General features: G+C 46.7%; 1 protein-coding gene across 1 annotated transcript in view; it reads left to right on the top strand.

Annotated features, from left to right (window-relative positions):
• The window catches only part of TLN2 (talin 2), a 425,012-nt gene that overhangs the window by 319,820 nt on the left and 84,545 nt on the right, over nt 1-20,647 (top strand). Inside the window, exons 32-37 of the mRNA XM_077745320.1 lie at nt 812-951; nt 8,436-8,529; nt 10,437-10,526; nt 12,363-12,485; nt 13,797-13,940; nt 15,771-15,932. Of these exons, the coding sequence (XP_077601446.1) occupies nt 812-951; nt 8,436-8,529; nt 10,437-10,526; nt 12,363-12,485; nt 13,797-13,940; nt 15,771-15,932 (753 nt within the window). The remainder of the gene's footprint in view (nt 1-811; nt 952-8,435; nt 8,530-10,436; nt 10,527-12,362; nt 12,486-13,796; nt 13,941-15,770; nt 15,933-20,647) is intronic.

Genomic DNA, 20,647 nt, shown 5'->3' with positions numbered 1-20,647 from the left:
GGAGATTGTGTCTGATACCAAGTGTCACATGATTAAAAATTACCTCCTTGAGATGAACAGATAAACCCCTCGTTCAGAACAGGGGACATGACTGGTCTGGTGTCAGCTTGCAAAGCTGTTTTTCCCTGAGCTCCTGCAAACTCCCTAGAGGAGACACCCAGGGTGTTGCTTCCTGTGTTCTCTACAAACGGTTGTGTGTCAGGTGGTAAGTAAGCCAGGTGAGGAAGGCGACTGCTCCTGAGTCAGGGACTTCGGGGCTGCGGTCTGCTCTGAATATCCAGTCAGTGTCGGTCGTTTGTGCCAGGCTGAGACGTACGAGCTGCTCGACAACTCCAGCATTGTTGAGCGGGATGCTGGGGGCCTGGCCTGGTCTGTACGCTGGTGCGCGTGTGCTCTCTCTCTCTCTCTCTCTCTCTCTCGCTCTCGCTCTCGCTCTCTCTCTCTCTCTCTGTGTGTCTCCCTCCCTCCCTCTCTCCCTCCCTCTCTCCCTCCCTCTCTCCCCCTCTCTCTCCTTCCCTCTCCTTCCCTCCCCCATTTGTGGTGCCTGCACTTGGGAGACAACACAGCTCTCAGCTGACCCACCGGGGATGGATTTCTGTCCCGTTGCATGCTGCCTGGTCAGGGGATCTGTTTGGGGGACAGTAGACACTGGGCACTGTCTCGACCAGTCAGACATCTGCAGACTCACTGGGCTACATGGGATCCCTTTCCACGACTTGCTCCCATGTGAAGACGCTACTCCTGGCTGTCTGAATGCCACCTGGGAAGACCGGACAGTCCCTAGTTACTCTGCCTCCTTTTGACTTTGCAGACAAAAGAAGACCAGATCCAAGTGATTGGAAACCTCAAGAATATCTCTATGGCATCCAGCAAGCTGCTGTTAGCGGCCAAATCTCTCTCTGTAGACCCAGGAGCCCCCAATGCGAAAAATCTCCTGGCGGCCGCTGCAAGGTAAGAGTGGAAATGAAACGTGCTTTCGTGTGTGGTGAAATGATGTCCGTGTTGGAGAGATGACTGTGACATCCTGCTGGTGTCACTGAGCAGAGACGAAGTGCTGCTGCTTTGTTGTCAGAGGTAGAGTCGGGACTCTGGCAGTTGATTAAACTGGCTTATTTTCACGTGCTTTCCCCACTAAAGAGGTCTTCTGTCTTTTCTAGCGTCTCCGCTTGCATAGGCTTCAGGCCCCCATTGATTTATAAACCTGGTGACTTAAATAGATGTTTGTAAAGTAGTGTTATATCTTTGGGATTAGAAATGTGATATATGCCCACTGAAAAAAATAAAATACTGAAAAGTACCAAAAGCCCATGACACCCAACAACCCAGTCAACATTTCTTGAGCACTTACTGTGTGCCTGTCATCACTGTTAATTAGATGGATTTGAACATACTCTGTCATGTGCAGAAGGGTGGATGAATGGGGTAGGGGTGGGAGTAAATTGTAGGGGCAGATATATTAAAACACGAGTCTGAGTTTTGGATGGTGTCAGCATCCTGCTTTCCCGTTGTTTTCGCCCAAGGAAGCGGTTAATACAATACAACGTCTGTTCCAGGACCACTGTGGCAATTCGGCTCACTAACTGGTGACTGAATGCTGGTACTTGGAGACAGTGTGGTGAAAGCCCAGGCAGATTTTGTGTCCACCAGCCCACTTTCATTTCCCTGAACAAGAGAGTGGGGCATTTCACGTTCCTCCGGTGCTGCAGGCGTGTTTTCAGAGCGTTCCTTGGTGTCACTTGATATATAGGAAAGCTAACAGCGGTAAGAGATGAAATGCAGGCAATTAGAATATAGAGCATGATTGGAAGCCTTTTCAAAATGTAAAGATTAGTGATTCATTTTTGTAATTTTTTTTTTTTATGTTTGAAAGAGAGAGAGAGAGCAGGGGAAGGTCAGAGAGAGAGGGAGACACAGAATCCGAAGACAGGCCCTAGGCTCTGAGCTTTCAGCACAGAGCCTGACCCGGAGCTCAAACCCACGAACCATGAGATCATGAGCTGAGCCGAAGTCGGATGTTTAACCGACTGAGCCACCCCGGCAGCGCCAAAATGTGCAGATTAGTGATTCTTAAAATGCATAGCTTGAATTCTACTTTTCAGTTTTTCTTTTTAAACTTGACCTTGTTTTCTTGCTTGCTTGCTTATTTTTTCATGTTTTTCTCTCTTCTGGGTACTAGTGGCTGTCTCTTGAAGTTGATTTCTGAGTCAAAAGACCTGAATTCTAGTCCAGGCTTGAATGTTTGGCACACTTGGTTACATTGGTTGGATTGCTCAACCTGCCTAAACTTTCCCATCTGCAAAATGGGGGGTGTGTACCATATCATCCTTAGGTTCATATCCATTCTCGGTACATAAGGTATCTTGGTGATTGATAATGGTTAAAACCTGTCTAGTCCTCTTTTGGCTTATAGTGGTTTTTAGGAGGGGGGTGAATGGTGGGTGAATTAGATAATTTTAGAGCAGTTCCCTTGAAAACCTTTGAGTTTCTTCACTTAGCCTTAGGTTTATATACTTTAGCTTCAAACAAGAGCTACTAGGAGATTAGAAAAATACCTTCCCATCTCCCCACCTCCATCTTATGCTTTGTGACTCCACCAGTGAGTGAGTGCCCTCCAAGGGGTGGGGGTTGAGAAAGGAGGGTGTGATGTCTTCTCTGTCGAGCAGCTGTTTCTCATATAAAACCCTCTCTTGATTCCTCTTTTTCCTACAAAGAACCTTTGGATAAGGCAACTCATGTTTCCAGGTATCCAAACTCATCTGGTTTTCATTATCTTCAATTTTTTGCATCATTTCAAAATTACAGTGTCCAACTTAGGACACACTGTTCACTTTTCTAAATTATGGGAAGGAGAGAGTGTAAATTGGAAGCCAGATAAGGAAGGAAATCAAGGACCTGAAGGAATACGGCTGGTGTCCTGGCTCTGTGGGTGTCCGAAGGCCCCCTGGTGGTGACTTTGAGGAAGCGCCCTGGAGACCAGGGGCTGAAGCTTTCCTTGCCCCTGTCCTGGCTTTCAGCAGTTGGCAGGGAGTCCCCGGCCTCATGGTTTTAGAGCCAAGTATGTGCTTTAAAATCATCACATGAAATGACTGTGCTGTCACATTCTCCTCGGCTTTGTGGCACGTGCTGGGAAGCTCTGCTCCCTGAGGCGGTTTCCCAGTGGAACGCCTGCCAGGCCTCCCGAGTCCAGCAAGCTCCCCTTTGGAGATGAAGCTCTGCACAGCCGGGCGGCATTCATTCATTCATCCAGCAGAGTTTTCCCACATGCCTGCTGCAGGCTAGGCCCAGCCTCGGGTGCTGGGTGCACACTGTGAATACCACTGGGATGGCCCCGGTGGACTTAGGGCAGGGAGCGCACACACAGAGCGTGCTCACCGCTTTCCATTCTGGGCATTGCAGCAACCCTGCCTGTGAGTGCCCTTGGAGTTGAGCAGCAGGGATCTGATGGCCATTGCCCTCATCTTCAGTTCCATGGCCCTCCCTATTCCTGAGACACCAGGCCCTGCCTGTGTGTCATGTGGATGACGCCAGTGGCCCCAAGGATGCCATTGTGGGGACTCAGACCTGGACCCACTTGGCCCTTCCCTGCTCCTGTGTCTGCAGACTTGAATCCTTTGTTCCTTGTGGTCTCCATGACTCTTCCTGCCCTGGAAGAGCAGCTGAGTATGCCCTTTTCCTCTGCTCTCCATTCTGCCTCAGAGCCCAGGTACCTTTGAGGAGCCCAGTTCTTTGGTTTTTGAAGCTTAGCAGGGGTGAAGTGCCCAGTTTGTTTATCTTCTTCCTGTATAATTGGTGAGCTGTGACTCTCCTCTGATGAACTGGGTAGAGCTGGAAACCCTTTGTCAACCATTCGTCAGCTTTTTCCCTGACCAGGGGGTGGTCTGATGCTTCCTGAACTGAGTCAAAGAAATAGAAAAGCCAGGTTGTAGTTTCAGAAAGGGAGGGGAGCATCCTACCTCCAAGCACTTCCCGTGTGCCACTGCTCGTACCACAGCCACCCTGGCCAGGACAGCTCCCAGCTGAGAAGACATCACTCCCACCTCTGCCAGCTTTGGGACCCAGCCAGGCTTTCAGCCACTTTCCTGTCCCTTGAGGGTTTCCTAGAACTCTGTAGGTGATTCCTCTTCCTGGGCTGCCCTTCGTTTTGAGGTTCCTGCCAGGCAGGCTTCCTTCCGTCTCCAGAGACCGTGAAAAAGGATGACCCAGCACGCAGCACTTCCATACTATGGAATAGAAAAATATAAATTAGGCCATCTGCTGGTCGCCTCCAGAATGTCCTATTTCCTTTATCCAATCTGGATCTTTCTCCGGCCTGACTTCTCCAATTGCTGCGGGCCACACAGAGCTCTCCCTTCTGTGAAGAACCTGCATCCTCCATCTGTGCTGCCTGTAAGCCCAGCATGTACCTGGCCTCTTCCGGAGGCTCAGGATCCTGTCTGATGTGCTACCCCCATCCCTGCTTCCTTTGGCTCGCCTTCTCTGTGCCTTATCTGTCCCTTGTCTTCCTAAGGACACTGTCCCTTGAGGAAGGGAAACATCTGATGTTGCAGTTTTCCCTGCCAAGCTCCTTATCAGACGATTTATGTTTAACAAATCGTCAGAGCACAAATTGGTTGATTGTCTTTTCTCACCACTGGCCCATCTCCATATCTATTTAAAATTCTCGGGGCGCCTCGTGGCTCAGTGGGTTGAGCATCCAGTTTAGGCTCAGGTCATGATCTCATGGTTCGTGGGTTCAAGCCCTGAGTTGGACCCTGTGCTGACAGCTCAGAGCCTGGAGCCCGTTTCAGATTCTGTATCTGGTCTCTCTCTCTGCCCCTCCCCTGCTTACGCTCGCTCGCTCTCTCTTTCTCTCTCAAAAATAAAATAAACATTAAAAAATAAAATAAAATAAAATTTCCCTCCAGAGCTCCCAAACTAGTCGGCTCAATTCAGTATCTCTAAACAGTAAACAGTGTGTAGTTTACAGAGCCTTGTTTTAACATCCGAGGTTATAGATTTCAGTTTTTTTGTAAAACTGAGAATGGCTAGATATGCCTAGGAAAAGAATAAAACTCAAGAAAACACCACTTCTAGATGGTGGAATTGTGGCTCTTTAACTTTTTCCATTTTTAAAAAGTAAATCTTGTGTAGCTTTAATCAATTTTTTTTAATTGTGGGGAAAAGATTTAAAAACTACAGTTGAGGCCTGGTTGAGTCCATACAGAACAGGGACGGTGGTGCTATTTGAGGCCCTATCTTTGTGACAACACAAGTTGGCTAAATCATAAATTTTTTTTGCATTTCCTGAAATTTTTATTGAAAAATAATAAAATTGCTTTAAAAGTACTATAATCTAACGTTGATATGTCATTCTGTCATTTTTCTGAGTGTATACATGTTTAATTTTATGGTTGTGGGTTCATACTGTTGGTACTGTTTTGTAAATTTTATTTTACTTAACTGTAAATCGTGAGTATTCTTCGATGTTAGGATGATGCTTTATGGTTTTTATTTTTTTAATGTTTATTATTTTTGAGAGAGAGAGAGAGAGAGAGTATAAGCAAGGGAGGGGCAGAGAAAAAGGGAGACACAGAATCTGAAGCAGGCTCCAGGCTCTGAGCTGTCAGCACAGAGCCCAATGTGAGGCCCAAACCCACAAACTGCAAGGTCATGAGCTGAGCTGAAGTCAGACACTCAACAGACTGAGCCACCCAGGCACCCCACTATATATTATGACCTTTGATGGGCACCCAGAATTCTGTTGTACACTTATTGAGCCAATCCTTTGTCATTGTGTATTTGGGGTGCCTCCAATCCTTTGATCTTATAACTCACTGCTATAGTTTGAAAACTAAATACTATTTTTCACTGCCAAATCTGCATAACCATTTGCCTCCGGGCCACTCATTTTATTATTGGGCTGTCTAGTCCACACTCTAAAATTGGGATAAATGATGGACCATTCAGACATCATTGCTGTGCTGGCACTTGTATGGATTATCCAACCACAGACCTTTAGTCTCTTGGTGTTTTTTTTTTTAATTTTTTAATGCTTTTTTTAATTTATTATTGAGACAGAAACAGAGCATGAGTGGGGGAGGGGCAGAGAGAGAGTGAGACACAGAATCTGAAATAGGCTCCAGGATCTGAGTTGTCAGCACAGAGCCTGATGTGGGGCTCAAACCCACGAACTGTGAGATCATGACCTGAGCCGAAGTTGGACGCTTAACCAACTGAGCCACCCAGGCACCCGTAGTCTCTTGGTGTTTTTTAACCTCTGGCTTTTACTTGAAAAATTTTCACATCTGAAAAATAGTCAAAACAATAGAACAATAAACAGCTCTGTATTCTTGGGAGTCATCAATTGTCAACAGTTTTTAAAGGAAAAGATCATTTTATAAAAACTAGGTTTTAAAAAAAGCAAATAAATAAGAAACAGGGAAAGAAGCTAAATGGAAACCTGTGTGATAGGTGGAAATATCCTCCGCACGATCGTGTCCTCACAGTCGAGGGCATTCTGCACCCTTTGTCATGTTCCTGTGTGCCGCTCTGTCCATTCAGAAGTGTGCCTTGAAGCCTGTCATGTGGGACACGGCGTCGGGCCCCTGAGAGACCCATCCAGAGAATGCATCACGGGCCACACCCTCCAAGATGCCCGGAATTGGAGATGGGCCTGCTCTCGGTTGTTGCTCTGTTTGCTTTGCACCATGGAGAACATGGTGCTTCCTTACAACACCCTAATTAAGCACTTTGCCCCCCAAATAAATGAATTGCGGAAGTCAATGATCCAAAGACTATTTCGGGATTCCTTCGTGAGTTCAGGAATGTTTTTCTTCTTCCCATCCACACTAGCTAAATTTAAAATTCAAAGCAGTATCTCCTCATCAAATAATTAAGCTGATTGCCTTTGTGCATTGGCAACATCATTTTCCATCAAATTTGATGTTCTGTGGGATGCTGCAAAGCCAATTTAATAAAATGAGACATCTTTTCTATTAGGCGGTGTTAATGATGAACAGCAAGTGTGCCATTTTGTTTTTGTTTGTTTTAAGTTGCCAGTTAGCTGAAGTGGTGAGTAAGTGTGAAGAGAATTTAGGGCCTGCCAGAGTGTAGACCAGTGATGATCCTATGGAAAAAATGGTTATGGATCTGGCTTTGGAGACAGATAGGGAAGGGTTTGAGTGTTTTTGGTCCTTGCTTGTAACATCCCCTTAGGAAAGTCTCTCCTATCTGTTTTTTCATGTCTAAAACACAAGCGTATTCAATTTTAAGCCTCAGTATAAAAACTGTACTATTGGCAAAGGGTTAGACACATAGGTCAATGGAATAGAGTCCAGTAGACTCACATAATTTTGTCTACAAAATTAGAAAAGCAATGTTGTGAAGAAAGAAGAGCCTTTTTCATTGAAAGGTGCTGAAATAATTAGACCTAAATAAGCCACCCTCTCCCCTGCAGAAAAAGAACCTGGACCCCATATTTCACACCTTATTAAAAAAATTTAACTTAAAATGGACCCTGACTTTCTAACTGGTCCATGGCCTAAAGTAGGCAGAAGCTAAGCATAGGCTGCCCCAGAGAGGTGCAATCCTTGCCAATATAGAAAAAACTCTGAGCTGCCTCTCAAGTTCTAAGAAGAATAGAAACACGTGTAAAATGATGTAAGTCTTTAATTCCTATTAATGTTTTTTTAAAAAAAAGAGCTATTTTAAACCGTAATTTTGGGATAGCTTCTAGGAACTGGTAAATCATGGAATTTCATGGAAAAAAGAGATTTTAAAATCTTAAGCACGGTTTACTATATGCCTGCTACATTTTAAAATATATAAAACCTTCCAAACGATACAAAGACTTTCCAAAATAGCCTAGTTCGGATCGTCTTATTCCTTATGGGCTGCTAATGAAGGATATTTTAAAACAGTGTTAATATGATCTCTCTGCTATTTGCAGCTTTGTTGTGAATTCTTTCCTGTGAATATGTTAAAACATAGTCCTATTTTCCTAAAAGAACTATTAGTACTCTTTAAAGGGAAATCACATGAATAATTACAGCAAAGTGGAGGCCTTCATTCCATCTTCCCTCGTTGTGGTTCATTTTGGTGGTTCAGAGCCTTGTGGAGGAGCTCATCCCATCCTTTAACTTTTTTTTTAAGTTATTTTTGAGAAACCGAGAGCATGAGCAGAGGAGGGGCAGAGAGAGAAAAAGAGAGAGACAAAATCCAAAGCAGGTTCTGAGCTGTCAGCACAGAGCCCGATGCGGAGCTCGAACCCACGAATCGTGAGATCATGACCTAAGCCAAAGTCAGACACATAACCGACTGAGCCACCCAGGCGCCCCAGGATCCTATCCTTTATAGTGAATCACTTGTATTTCTGGTGAGCCTACGAAACATTTTTGGGGAAAGGACTATTGATACTCAAAAAACAAAACCGATTCCTGCATCTGTTTCTGTCACAGAGCTGTGACCGAGAGCATCAATCAGCTCATCACTCTGTGCACCCAGCAAGCTCCTGGCCAGAAAGAATGTGATAATGCCCTGCGGGAGCTCGAGGTAAGTCCCTGCGAAGGCTGCTGGGGATTGAAGAGGGTGTGACTCTCTGTCCTTTCTGGAAAGGGTCCGTTTCTTCTCCTCCGTTCTTGCTTTATATCCTCCTTGGAGGACTGTTGGGGCCAAAGTTTCAATCCAAATGGGAAGGAATCAAAGTCCGATTTGGTGGGATTATCTTCTCTGCTTCCCCTTTTCCCACTAGGATGAGAGTTACTTTGTTGAAGGACATTCTGTTTCAAGTAGGAAGAGGCCTGGGTGTAGGCTGGAGATGAGCAATTTTTACCTTAAAAGTTTCGGGGTCATTAAGCTGAGGCAGGTGGGAGAAGCTGAGATGGATGTTCTTTTTGAGTAAAAAGGACTTTCCCATTCATCTTAGTTTAGTCCCTGTAGGGGGCATGTGAGTGGAAACCCAGAAGTAACACCTCTTACAGGATCAAGGTGACTGTGGGACCCCTAGTGGCCCAGAACACAGTGTGGACGCTCTTCAATTTATATTCATACTCGGAGTTTATTTGTAATGGAGAATTCATCTCTGCCTGTAGAGTGTATGTAGGTAAACAGAAATTCAATGTGCCCACTTATATGTAAAGCAGTCCTGACCAATGCAGGTTATTTTGAAACAGTCAAATAGATAACTCAGTAGATTGGCGATGGTTGTACCCAATGTACCATTAGGTTTCTGGATGATTCGCATGGGAATACCCACCATGCTTCCGAATGGTTCGATTGAGGCCCAGTCTGCTGGGGGCAGTAAGCCAGTGTGCACAGCTGGAGGTGAGAAGAGGCTTGTTACCACTGGACTGAAACATTCTGAAAACAGTGGAGGGTGTTCCGTATGTTGGGCGAATTACTGCCCTATCCTGGTCTGTTCACATTCACGAATATGATTTATGGGCTTTTGGTATAAATCAGATCTGTGGGCCCAGATGCAAATACTCTGTCCTTTCACAGTATCCTTGGTTGCCAAAAATAGGACACTTTCAGGGTTGCTATGACTAAAACAGTTTTGATTGTGTGAAGAATAGGAAGAGGTTCTTCAATGAAATACCACTCCTTTATGCTGCCCTCTTGCCTGAGAGCTTTAACTTAGTAACTCAACGGTCTCCATCATGACCTCCCCAGTCCTTGGTAACTCAATGACTGTGTCTTTGTTTGTTGTGCCCCAAAGGCTGCGGGTTCCTAATGTACATGCTCCCTCACTGGAGAGGAGGCTGGATGGCTATGTCCCCAGACTTGCCTCCCCTGGAAAATTCCCTCATCTGTGACCGTTGGGGATTGTTACAACCTGACAGCTTGTGATGATTTTCATTGGGCTGGAGACAAAGGAGGAATCCCCGTACCCAGCTCCTTGATGGATACCTCAACAGGAATGAATATTTTCTATACTTTTTGAATAACAGACAAATAGGAACCATCTCAGCAGGCAGTCTGGGGGAGTTACCTTCTTTCATGCCTACTCATTAAAAGGTTCCAGAACTGAAAAACCAGAGGTTCTCCTCATCAAGTACAAATGAGTTAACGTGTCCTTGAAACGTAAACTCCTTAGAGTTCTTCAGCAGAGAAATTTTGCTAACTGACCATTGCCTTGCATTAGCTTTTAGATTTTCTTAAGAAACAAACCTCTCCCTTTTGTGGATACCATGCTTCTCCGCCACATTTGTGAACAGGAGACTCTCCTCTCTGTCAAAGCTGACCCGGGACATCTTCCTCCTTGCCGTCCGTGTTGTGTTGCCCCCAGAAAATCTAAAGACACAGATAAAACCTTCTAAATTCCTCTCAAGAAGCTGGATAAATGAGCGATCGTGACCAGAATCCTCTATGGGAAGGGGAACTTGGTAGTTGGTATTACGTTGAATTTCTCTCGTTCTGTAACACTGGCTTGCTTTTGAAGTTGTGTTTTCCTTTTGTAGACTGTCAAGGGGATGTTGGACAATCCTAATGAACCTGTTAGTGACCTCTCTTACTTTGACTGCATTGAGAGTGTGATGGAAAACTCCAAGGTAAGCCTGTTTGTGCTATTAACGTTTCTCCTCATTGTGGGGAAAAATCTAGATTGTCTTGTATGTATCTGCCCAGAGCCCCTCTGTGTGAGTGACTGCATATATCATGAAGCCTCACTATGGAGCCCTTTGTTCAAATGCTTCTCGAACTTGACTGTGCATCAGAATCACCTAGGTGTCTTGTTAAACACAGATTGCTGGCTTTACCCCTGAGTCGCTGATTCAGTAGATCTGAGGTGGGGCTGAGATTGTTGTGCATTTCTGACGAGTCCCCAGGTCCCTGCCAGCGTGGTCCAGAAATAACACTTTGAGATACACTGCTTAGACCATATCACAGATGAGTCTGACTGTGAGTCGCATCATAGATTTCTTTCATTTGGGACCAAACTGCAGGGAAAAGCCCGGCAGTTAACCTTGGCTTTTATGAGACCCTCTTGTGTGTTATTTTTGCCATCCATTCGTGGCATGCATTCTCAAGGGACTGAAAACTTGGAGTTTTGGTGGGGGAAGAGTGGAAAAATCTAAATAATGCAGTGGTTTGTGTCCCCACACCCTGCCAAACCTTAACTTTGCTCAACACAATCTTATTTCTTAGTACTTACTTGGACGTAGGTGGCAATTGGGGGTGGAGATGCTAAATAGATTTCTCAGTGGACCAATAATTACCGTTTAAAAGGTTGAGAAACACTAACGTGTAATGGTAACATCAGAGTTTTTGAGAATGCTTCAAAACCAGGTTAGAATGAAACACAAGCGAGAGAAACAGATAGTGAGCAGCTGGAAATGCCAAGTTCGTGCTTGGAGCACAAGTGCGTGTTTGTCTACATCACTCTTCTGTTAGCTCTGGGGACACACCTGTGTTGTGGTGTCAGAGCTGGCTTGCTGTGCACTGGGCTGAGACTAGAATTTGCTCCATCCAGCATCCTTTATGGAATTAGGGACTGCCTAAGAAGGGTGCATGTGTTTTACCTACTTTGAGCCAAAGAAAGCTCTTCCTTAAAGAGGGATGCAGGGTTGTGGAAAGGGGAAAAATGCACGTAACAATACTTTGTAATTTCTTTGCTTTGCAAGTCTTTATGTAAAAGACTTGAACTATTTTGTTTACCTTAGCACTTTTAGGGAATTTCCTTTCTGGTTGTTATTCCACCATCTGTGACCCTGAAAAGTAGACTAGGACCTGTCCACTTGGGGCATGATGAGGCCCACATACGGGGCAGGTGTCCTGTCTCTGCCTATGTGACCTTCTGTGTGACCTTCTTTAGGATGCTTGGCCTCTCTGAGCTAGATTTTTAAATATTAAAACCCCTGTTATCTGTTATTTCAAAGACTTCTTGGAAAGAAATACATCAATGATTTTCAAAATAAGGGGGAATACTTAAAAAAAATAGGAAATAGTGTTCAGATTACCCATCTGCGTGGGGGGGGTGCGTGTACTTTTTAACCAAAATGTATTTAAATTCTTCTGTCAATAAGTAAGTAAATAATATCACCTGGAGGAGATCTTCTGCTTCCTAGGTATGACTACTGACGGTTTATGTGTCTGATTTTTATATTCTGGGAACTAATAGTTCTCTTGAGACCATTCACCTCTGGCATGCCCTACATAGATTTTACTTGATGGATTTGTGTATATTAACTCTGTCACTTTGAGATGTAGATAACTTGTAGATGAAAGGTTCATACTTTAATTATTCACTGCTCTGTAAGGAACAGAAATGATAGAATTTTCTTAAGTCTCCCCTTAATGCAAATAAAGAAAAATAATGACAAATACTATAAATTGAGTGGCCTTGAATGTTGATGTTCAGAGAGTATCACTAGTTGGTTATTTTGCAGGTTCTGGGCGAGTCGATGGCTGGGATTTCACAGAACGCCAAGACCGGGGACCTCCCTGCCTTTGGGGAATGCGTGGGGATTGCGTCCAAGGCCCTTTGTGGGTTGACAGAGGCTGCAGCCCAGGTAAGGGACTGGCCCCCAGGCCCTATGATGCAGGCCTTCTCGCCTTAAGGTCTGTGTCCCATTGTAGATTGTAGATACTGGGAGTACCAGATTGGGGGGGGGGGGGTGGNGGGTCGGGTGCATGGGGGAGCTCCAGTCACAGCTCCTTCTCCAACCAGCTCTACTCCAACTAGTAGAAACCGTGGTAAAGGTGGAGGTTTCTGTGACGGCTGGGGCATTTAGACAAAACATCAGCCAGTTACCCCCTAGGAGCAGAGCAGCCTGGTGAGGACAGTGAGACCCCGAACACGGCAGACCTGACATAAGGTCTCAGAGTCCAGATTTGGTTGTGCTGGTTTTTATTTTCTTTTAAGATCATTTTTACAGATGAGTTGTTATGAGGGGGAAACAAATGGGTATTACATAATTCACTTTCTCTCTGAAGCTTTAAAATTACAAAAATCTTAGTCACGCTCTCTTTAGGATTAGAGGGGGAAAAAAATTAGATACCATCTTGCAGAGACGTGATCAGGCGTGTTCCTTGCTTTTGTTCGACTGTCCTGTGCATCTGCATCTCCGATAATTATCGGGCTCCTGTGGCTGCAGCTTCCAAAATTGTCAGCATTTACCTTGAAGGATTTGTCATTTGACAATTTACCTTGAGCCTGAAAGATTTTACTGAACCAAAGGGAAACATTTCCTAGTTTGGGGGCTGAAATTAATCTTATCTTGCCTCTCAAATCTCACAGGAAATGACTGAAGGTTAAAATTCCCACTCACAGATTCGTTTTCTCCCTGTGATTTGACTAACCCGTCCAGAGGGTTTTAAAGAGAAGACCTTCNCCCCCTGGCCGTCTTACTTACTTACTGTTGGAAATACTGGCCTAAACAATAAAGATGCGTTAGGCTATGAGACCAGAAACTTCCCTGCAGGGCACGCTCCAGGGTTGACTGACCCAGTGACTCCATGCCGTCAGTCTACATCCCTTTCTTCTGTTTCTCCCATCTGCCAAAGAGTCAGCTTCATACCACACAGACTGGGTGCCCTTAGGCTCACAAGGTGGCTCCCAGCAGCACACAGCGCTGCCTCCATCCTTGTTCATGCTCTATAGAAAAACTTCTATAGGCTTTCTTAAGAGCAGAGGTTTCATTCCCAGAAACCTGTAGAAGACTCCTGCCGCCATCGGCCCATCTGTCCTTAAACCCTCACTGATGAGATTGCCGTGTACTAAGGAGCCCCTGAGAATGCTACAGGTGCATTGCCAGGTCGTCGCCCCCTACAGGCTCATCTAGGAGCACAGTCTGAGCTGTGGTTTCCTCTTCCCTTTCCAGGCTGCGTACCTGGTGGGCATCTCTGATCCAAACAGCCAGGCGGGCCACCAGGGCCTTGTGGACCCCATCCAGTTTGCCAGGGCTAACCAGGCCATCCAGATGGCGTGCCAGAACCTGGTGGACCCCGGCAGCAGCCCGTCACAGGTAACCACAGGGTGCGGATGTGAGGTGTGTGAGTCCTTAAGCTGTCCTAGGTGGGGAGGAGACCGTGAGAAATAAGTAAAGAACACTGTTCTTTCAGAGCTCGCAAAGCCAGCTAAACTCAGCACTGCCAGTAACAACTCGGTGTGGGCGGGGGGAGTGGGAGGGAAGAGGGCAGATATTGCAAAATGTGGTGAGCATGCCAATGTGTCGGTGCTTTGAAACCAGGTACTGGTAGGCAGGAGGAGTGAAGGAATCGCTGTGAGATGCATCAGGAGTCTTGTGATTTCATTCGGGTCACAGGACGTAGGTGGAGTGCTCATTCTATGCTCAGCAATAAGGCTCAGCATGAGGACTCGATCCCCTGTGCCCTGGTGCTCACTCTGCTGGATAAAGTTTGGAAGATGAGATGGTTGGGCTGTGATGACAGGGCCAGCAGTGCATGGGGGAGCAGGGGATGAACTCGGAGGGGCTGTCAAGGTTCACTTCACAGAGATGGTGGCACTGAGCCAGAATTCAAGCCCCAAGTACATAAAGGACCCACAGAGGCATTTTAGGACTAGACCGTATATGTGACACTCCCTACTTGAGTGTCATGGAGTCCTGCTCACTTACTATGAGGCCTGGCCTGTAGGCTCCTGGGCCAGTCTGTGAGTCCCACAGCCACGCCACTGTGAACCCTGAAACCGGCCTTGTTGGGGCAGGAGAAGGACCTACATTCAGGAGGCAGTAGAGGGGCCTCTGACCTCCAGCAGGCCTGAGAGCTGGCGTGGAAGGCGTCAGGGCACCTGAAGTCCTGGCCTGGCCAGTAAAGCTCAAAGACATGTTACCGACCTCAGCCATTGGACCAGGTGATTCATGAGAGTTATTGGGGGTGGAGCCTGGAAGATGCCCGGCTCAGACCCCTTCATCAGGTGCCCACAGTCCACCTGTGGACAAGGAAGGAGGTGTTGTACCTTGATGTTTATTTTCCTCCTCTAGACCAGGGCCCCAGTGTGGCGGCCACGTACTGCACGTGGCCATTAAGCACTCTCAGTGTGGCCAGTCCAAGTTGCAGTGGGCCGTCAGTGTAAAATACACACTGAAGCTTGAACACTTGGTGTGACAAGATTGTAAAGTCTCAAATTCTTTAATTGATTACCTGGTAAAATGAAATATTGTGCCTTTATTAAGTTAAATAAGTGACTAAAATAAATTTCTCTTATTTCTCTACTTATTTTAATTTTTTTAACGTTCATTTATTTCTGAGAGAGAGAGAGAAAGAGTATTGGTGGGGGAGGAGCAGAGAGAGACAGAGACACAGAATCTGAAGCAGGCTCCAGGCTCTGAGCCATCAGCACAGAACCTGATGCAGGGCTCACACTCATGAACTGTGAGGTCATGACCTGAGCCAGTCAGAGATTTAACTGGCTGAGCCACCCAGATACCCTTCTACTTATTTTAATGTGGCTACTAGAAAATTTTAAATTTCACATGTCATTCACACTATACTCCCGTTGGGCAGCGCTGGCCTGATCCTGGACCAGGAGCCTCCTGGGCGGCCAGAGGTCCTGAATCATAGCTGCCTGCATCCCCTTTAATACTCTCGGGAGACCAGCCCTCTCCCAATAGTACAGAAGCACTTCCTTTCCTTTTGTTTGTTCTCTCTTGCTTAGTAATTCTTGTCCCCTGATTTCTTGGAGTGGCTTTGGGCCAGTGGAGCTAGACACGCGTGTTGGAATCACACGGGCCCTAGACAACTATGTGAGCTGAAGAGGAATCCAGGGCTCCAGACGAGGGTGGGCTCCTCTGCATTGAACATGGGGTGCCCCAACCCAGCTCCATGTTTTGCAGGTTCTGTCCGCGGCCACAATTGTTGCCAAGCACACCTCGGCCCTGTGCAATGCCTGCCGTATCGCCTCATCCAAGACGGCCAACCCAGTGGCCAAGAGGCACTTTGTCCAGTCAGCCAAGGAGGTCGCCAACAGCACTGCCAACCTGGTGAAAACCATCAAGGTAGGTTATGGAACTGAGACCTCAGTGACCCCTGTGTCACCTGTTGCCTAGGGGAAAGATGTATCCAGGATTTAAGCTCTGCTCTGTCCCCTAAGGCTTGTGTCTAGTGAAGTTTAACTTCTGATTCAGCTCAATAAAGAGCAGCCCTTTATTAATGGAGATGTTTATCATGAAAAGCCAACAGGCTTGGTCTCCAGTAACCTTCTTAGATAATGGTGGGGGCGAGGGTCTCCAGATTCTGTACGTGGGAAGCTTAGAGGCAGAAATCGGGAAGAGGTTGGCAGTGAGGCGTTATTTGGCACTAAGATTGGGTAGCAAATACCCTGTGTTTGCTCGGACAGTGAGCTGATGTGGGGTGGTTTTAAGCTCATTTGCTGCAGGGAATTTCTGGTAGAGGGTATGCCATTTTTGGTAGCTCTGTTGGGATCCAGAGAGAAGGTAGAGGGGAGAAGGGAATGGGAAATTGTGAGGAAGTCCCTTTCAAAAATCAATTTAATCTATCCTTTGATCTCTATTCTGCTTATAGTTGTTTAAACGCTTGAAACGGAGCACCTGATTTTTAAAATAGAGCATCCCACGTTTCTACCAAGTTCATCTTTGTGTTAAAGGCCCTGGACTGGTTGGGGGAGGAGCAGGGGCAGGAGACCCTTATGAGGAAGGAATTGCAGGCTGGCCTGTACTATTTATAGGTGGGTGATAAAGCCGCAAATCCAGCCTGCCCCAAGAGGGGACCAAGCCGTAGCTGGCAGCCGACCCTGAGGGGAAAAGAACCATAGCTGGAACTGTAGACCACAGGCAAAGGGCCCAGGACACCACCCCCCTCCCCAAGCCTCTAAAAGAGGCTGTCTTGGAAGATGGGCCACCAGCTCAGTAAACCCGCATAGGAGAAGAGAAAGCCACTGGAGGTTAATATTTACTTAAAGATTGTCCCATTCATTGAGGTAGGGTCACCTGCTTTGTTGCCGGGCAAGCCCTAGAGTAATGGGACTTTCCCCTGTCCTCTGCAGAGGATAGGGTACAACACCCCTCATTTTCCTGCCACTACGCAGAGCTGCTCTAATCACTGGAGAAGTCTGTCCACAGGCCGAGCCAGCCAGAAGCAAAGGGGAGACTACACAGCGGCGGCGGCGGGGGAGAGCAGGGGGCAGTTAGCGCCATCAGCAGTTTCTTAGCTGTCGAAACAAAGAGCCTGCCTAAAAATAAAGCCTGTCCATTTGAAGACAATAATGAGATAGGCTGGAAACAAATTAAAGCCGTGACCAGGTGCCCCTGTGATACGGGGCGGCAGCTCACCTTAATTACCATCATAGTTCTAGGCGTTAGAAACTAAGAGTGCTTCCATTTTTAACTGTTTGGCTTCTACAAAGCCTTTCCAAGTGTTTTGTGTGTATTACTCATCAGTTTGTACAAAGCCCCCCCCTCCCCGTGCTTGTCCCCCCGCCCCCTATTTTCCAGTCAGGGCACTAGGAGCAGGCGGGTTAAGAAACTGTCCCAAGGTGACCCAGCCAGTAAGTAGCAGATGGGAATTGCAGCCCAGATCCTGGAGCCCCTGCTTTTTCCACTCTCGATCCTGCTCTCACTCCGGCATGCTGTTCAAATCCAGACTAACCTGAGAAGCAATGCCTTGGTGTGTGTACACTACGTGTGTGCAAATTGGGGGTGGCAGGGCTGAAAGATGGCAATAAAGTTGAAGGGAGTGATATCATCAGTGGTTGCTGTATGAGTGACTGGCTTCAGTTAAACTTGGCCATTTTCTGAGCATTAGAAACCAGACTATATTTAGACGGACCAAGGGAGGGGAAAAAAGGAAGGAAACTGTTCTATAGAAATTCCTGGGAACGTCTCTTTTCTGTCTCCTCCTGGTATTAAGTCCTGACCTATGTCTGTATAAAGCGTCTCCGCTAAGATCTCCTCTTCTTTACAGATTCTCCTCACGGTGTCCAACTGTCTTTGCAATTCCTGGCGGCAAATGAGCTCTTGTGATAGCCTGAAAGACAGGCCTGTGCAGAAACATCAGAGGAGGGTACAGCAGGATTGTTAGGGGGGGAAGATGAAGGCCTCATCTCTGTGAGCTCCCTGGGAACGCGTAGCAGGTGCACAAGGAACAGAAATGAACCTCATGCCCCTCCACCGGCCGAAATGTGCTTGGTTTTGCAATTCCCCCCGGGGGGGGCAGGGTTTGCCCGGGATCATGAGCCTTGTTTTTAATTTACTCAGCGGAAAATGGTCATGGTCATTTCACTGTAGCTCACTGTCCTGTATACTGAACATAGATTTCCTGTTTTAAGGAAAGGTTAAGAATCCTGTCAGACAGCAAAACAAATGGATATTTAATCCCCTAAAAGTTTAAGACAGTTGCCCTCATAGCTGCATTTTGCTCTAAGTTTTAGGCTTCTTAGCGCTTCTCTTTTTCTTTTCACCATGGGGCTGTGCCCACCTCTAAATCCCAATTGCCACACCTTTATAGGCACAAAGAAAGGAGGGGGACCCGGCCAGAGGGACACTGGGGAGCAGGGAACAGACCCTTGTGATGGGTTGTCAGTACCCTAAGAATGTGTGCCTCCAGGAATTTTAAACCATTACCAACGGCGTTCTTTAGAATCCCAAAGCTTGGCTCAGCAAGAATAAATTATCTGCACCCTCCCTCCTGGCAGGTTGCTCGAAATGCCAGACCCTTAGAAGCACACAGACCCCCCCACCCATGGTTGCTGTCTTTCCACTGGTCACCGCACAGAGGTCATCTGCTTTTCTTTCTTCGTTCAGCTCATTACGTAGCCTTAAACCACAGGTGTGGAGTGGAATGCTGTTTCAAATGTGCAATCGCTTGAGTTTCGGTGCCAAGTAGAAGTTGTAGAACAGCCTGCACTTTTCTAAGAAGTCGAAGCATGGCCTTGCGTCTGACAGCAGAGTTGAAGCTCGGGTTTTGAGATTAAGCATTTCCAGCGTCTACCAAAAATACCAGATCAATCTGTCATTAATCGATTTTGACCTTCTTGATCATCCTTACAATTGGATTGGTAGTGTAGGTTTTGTTTGGTTTGGTTTGGTTTCGGAAGAAAAGGGAAAATCTTCTTGGGTTTCCTTTACACCTTATTGCCTTTGTCCCAGGTCAGGAGAGGAGGGAGCCAGGGGTCACAGGCTATGGTTTGAGGCATGAGCTAGGAGAGCACGCCACACTCTGGGTGTTGGTTTTATCCTCTGGAACATTAGGGATTTGTGATTCAGGTCCCAAATCTTTAAGGTCTTAAGGTCCCTGCCGACCCCCAAAGTCCATGGATGTTTGATTCTGGTACACATGCAGAAGTTATTTCTCGCAGACTCCTATGAGATTTTGCCAAGAGAAAATTCAGAGGAGCTGGCCCAGGGGTCAAGGGTGTCCTCGTCCTGGGGAGGGCCTAGGCATTTGGCTCAGTGACTTCACCCCTTCATTATCGCAATTGGTGTATAAGACATTCTGTGACATGGAATGTCTATGTGAAAATTGTCATGTCTACTTAAAATCTCACCAGTGAGCGGGGGTGAGATTTGCATATTCAGTGGACCTGGGTGGCTTAGCCATCCCCAGAGTGGAAGAGGCATTCAGAAATGACATAGTATCTATGTAAACCATCCTTCCTAAATGCTACCTCCCGCCAAAAAAGCTTTTCCTTTTTTTAAAATGTTTTATTTATTTTGAGAGAGTGTGACCGGGGGAGGGGCAGAGAGAGAGAGAAAGAGAGAGAGAAGAACAGGGCATCTGGAGAAGCCACCTCTGCACTGACAGCTGCAAGCCCAGTGTGGGGCTCAAGCTCATGAACTGCAAGATCATGACCTGAGCCGAAGTCAGATGCTCTTCGGACTGAGCCACTGAGATGTCCCTAGCTTTTCCTTTTCGAAAATGAAAAAAAGAGTGATTGATGCAGCTTGGAACACTGTTCCACATTATTCAAGGTCCTGTCCCATGAATAGTAATGGGCTGCATGATACGTGATTTTAGTGCCCAGGCCCAAAAATATAGATTCTTTCTTCACCTATTGGTACAGTTTATGAAACTGCCCAATTAGAAAACTGCTTCTTGGGATTTAGCTCGGCTCATCATCTTTTCATTTTGAATAAGAAGTTCAAGTAAAGGTTACTAGCTTGATCAGATGTCTGCCTTCCCAATAGGCTGAGAAGGTTGTGGAAGGTAGAAAAGGGGTTGGAAGAGTGTGGGAAGGTAAGGACAGGAGGCATGGGCATCACTGAGAAGAGGCTTGGCATCTTCCACTGAGCTGGAAGCCACATCATCCCAGCCGGAGGCGGTGTGATTGGCCACTGGTGTGGCTGGGATATGAGTTCCTCTAACACCGAAATCCACTCCTGCCATCTGCCTGTTACACTGGCGTGCCTGTGCTGGGGCCAGGCCTTCCCCGGCTCCCGCTGTGTAGTACCCAACCTGCTCCCCAGCACGTCCTCAGATTGCTCTGAAGTCTGGCAGGGCCTCGCCTCAAGGCGTCAACGATGCTGATAGTGGAACCAGATGAGACTGACAAGACATCATGCAGGTCACCGGTGCTAACTGCATGTTTCCTGGACACATGAGTGGCAGTTAGAATGGAGGCCATATATGTGAGCCAGAAATGTGAGCAGGCACATAGGGTTGCTCTTGGGTCCGGAAGAACGGCAGAATTGGTGAGGTTAGAATAGAGGTCATTGCCTATGGATGAGCAGAGGCAAGCCATGCGTGGTATTAGTAA

This window comes from Crocuta crocuta, unplaced genomic scaffold, assembly GCF_008692635.1.
Source record: "Crocuta crocuta isolate KB4526 unplaced genomic scaffold, BGI_CrCroc_1.0 scaffold130, whole genome shotgun sequence".
Classification (NCBI taxonomy): Eukaryota; Metazoa; Chordata; class Mammalia; order Carnivora; family Hyaenidae; genus Crocuta; species Crocuta crocuta.
The sequence above is the reverse complement of the archived record's forward strand: the minus strand, read 5'-3'. Positions and strand labels throughout refer to the sequence as shown.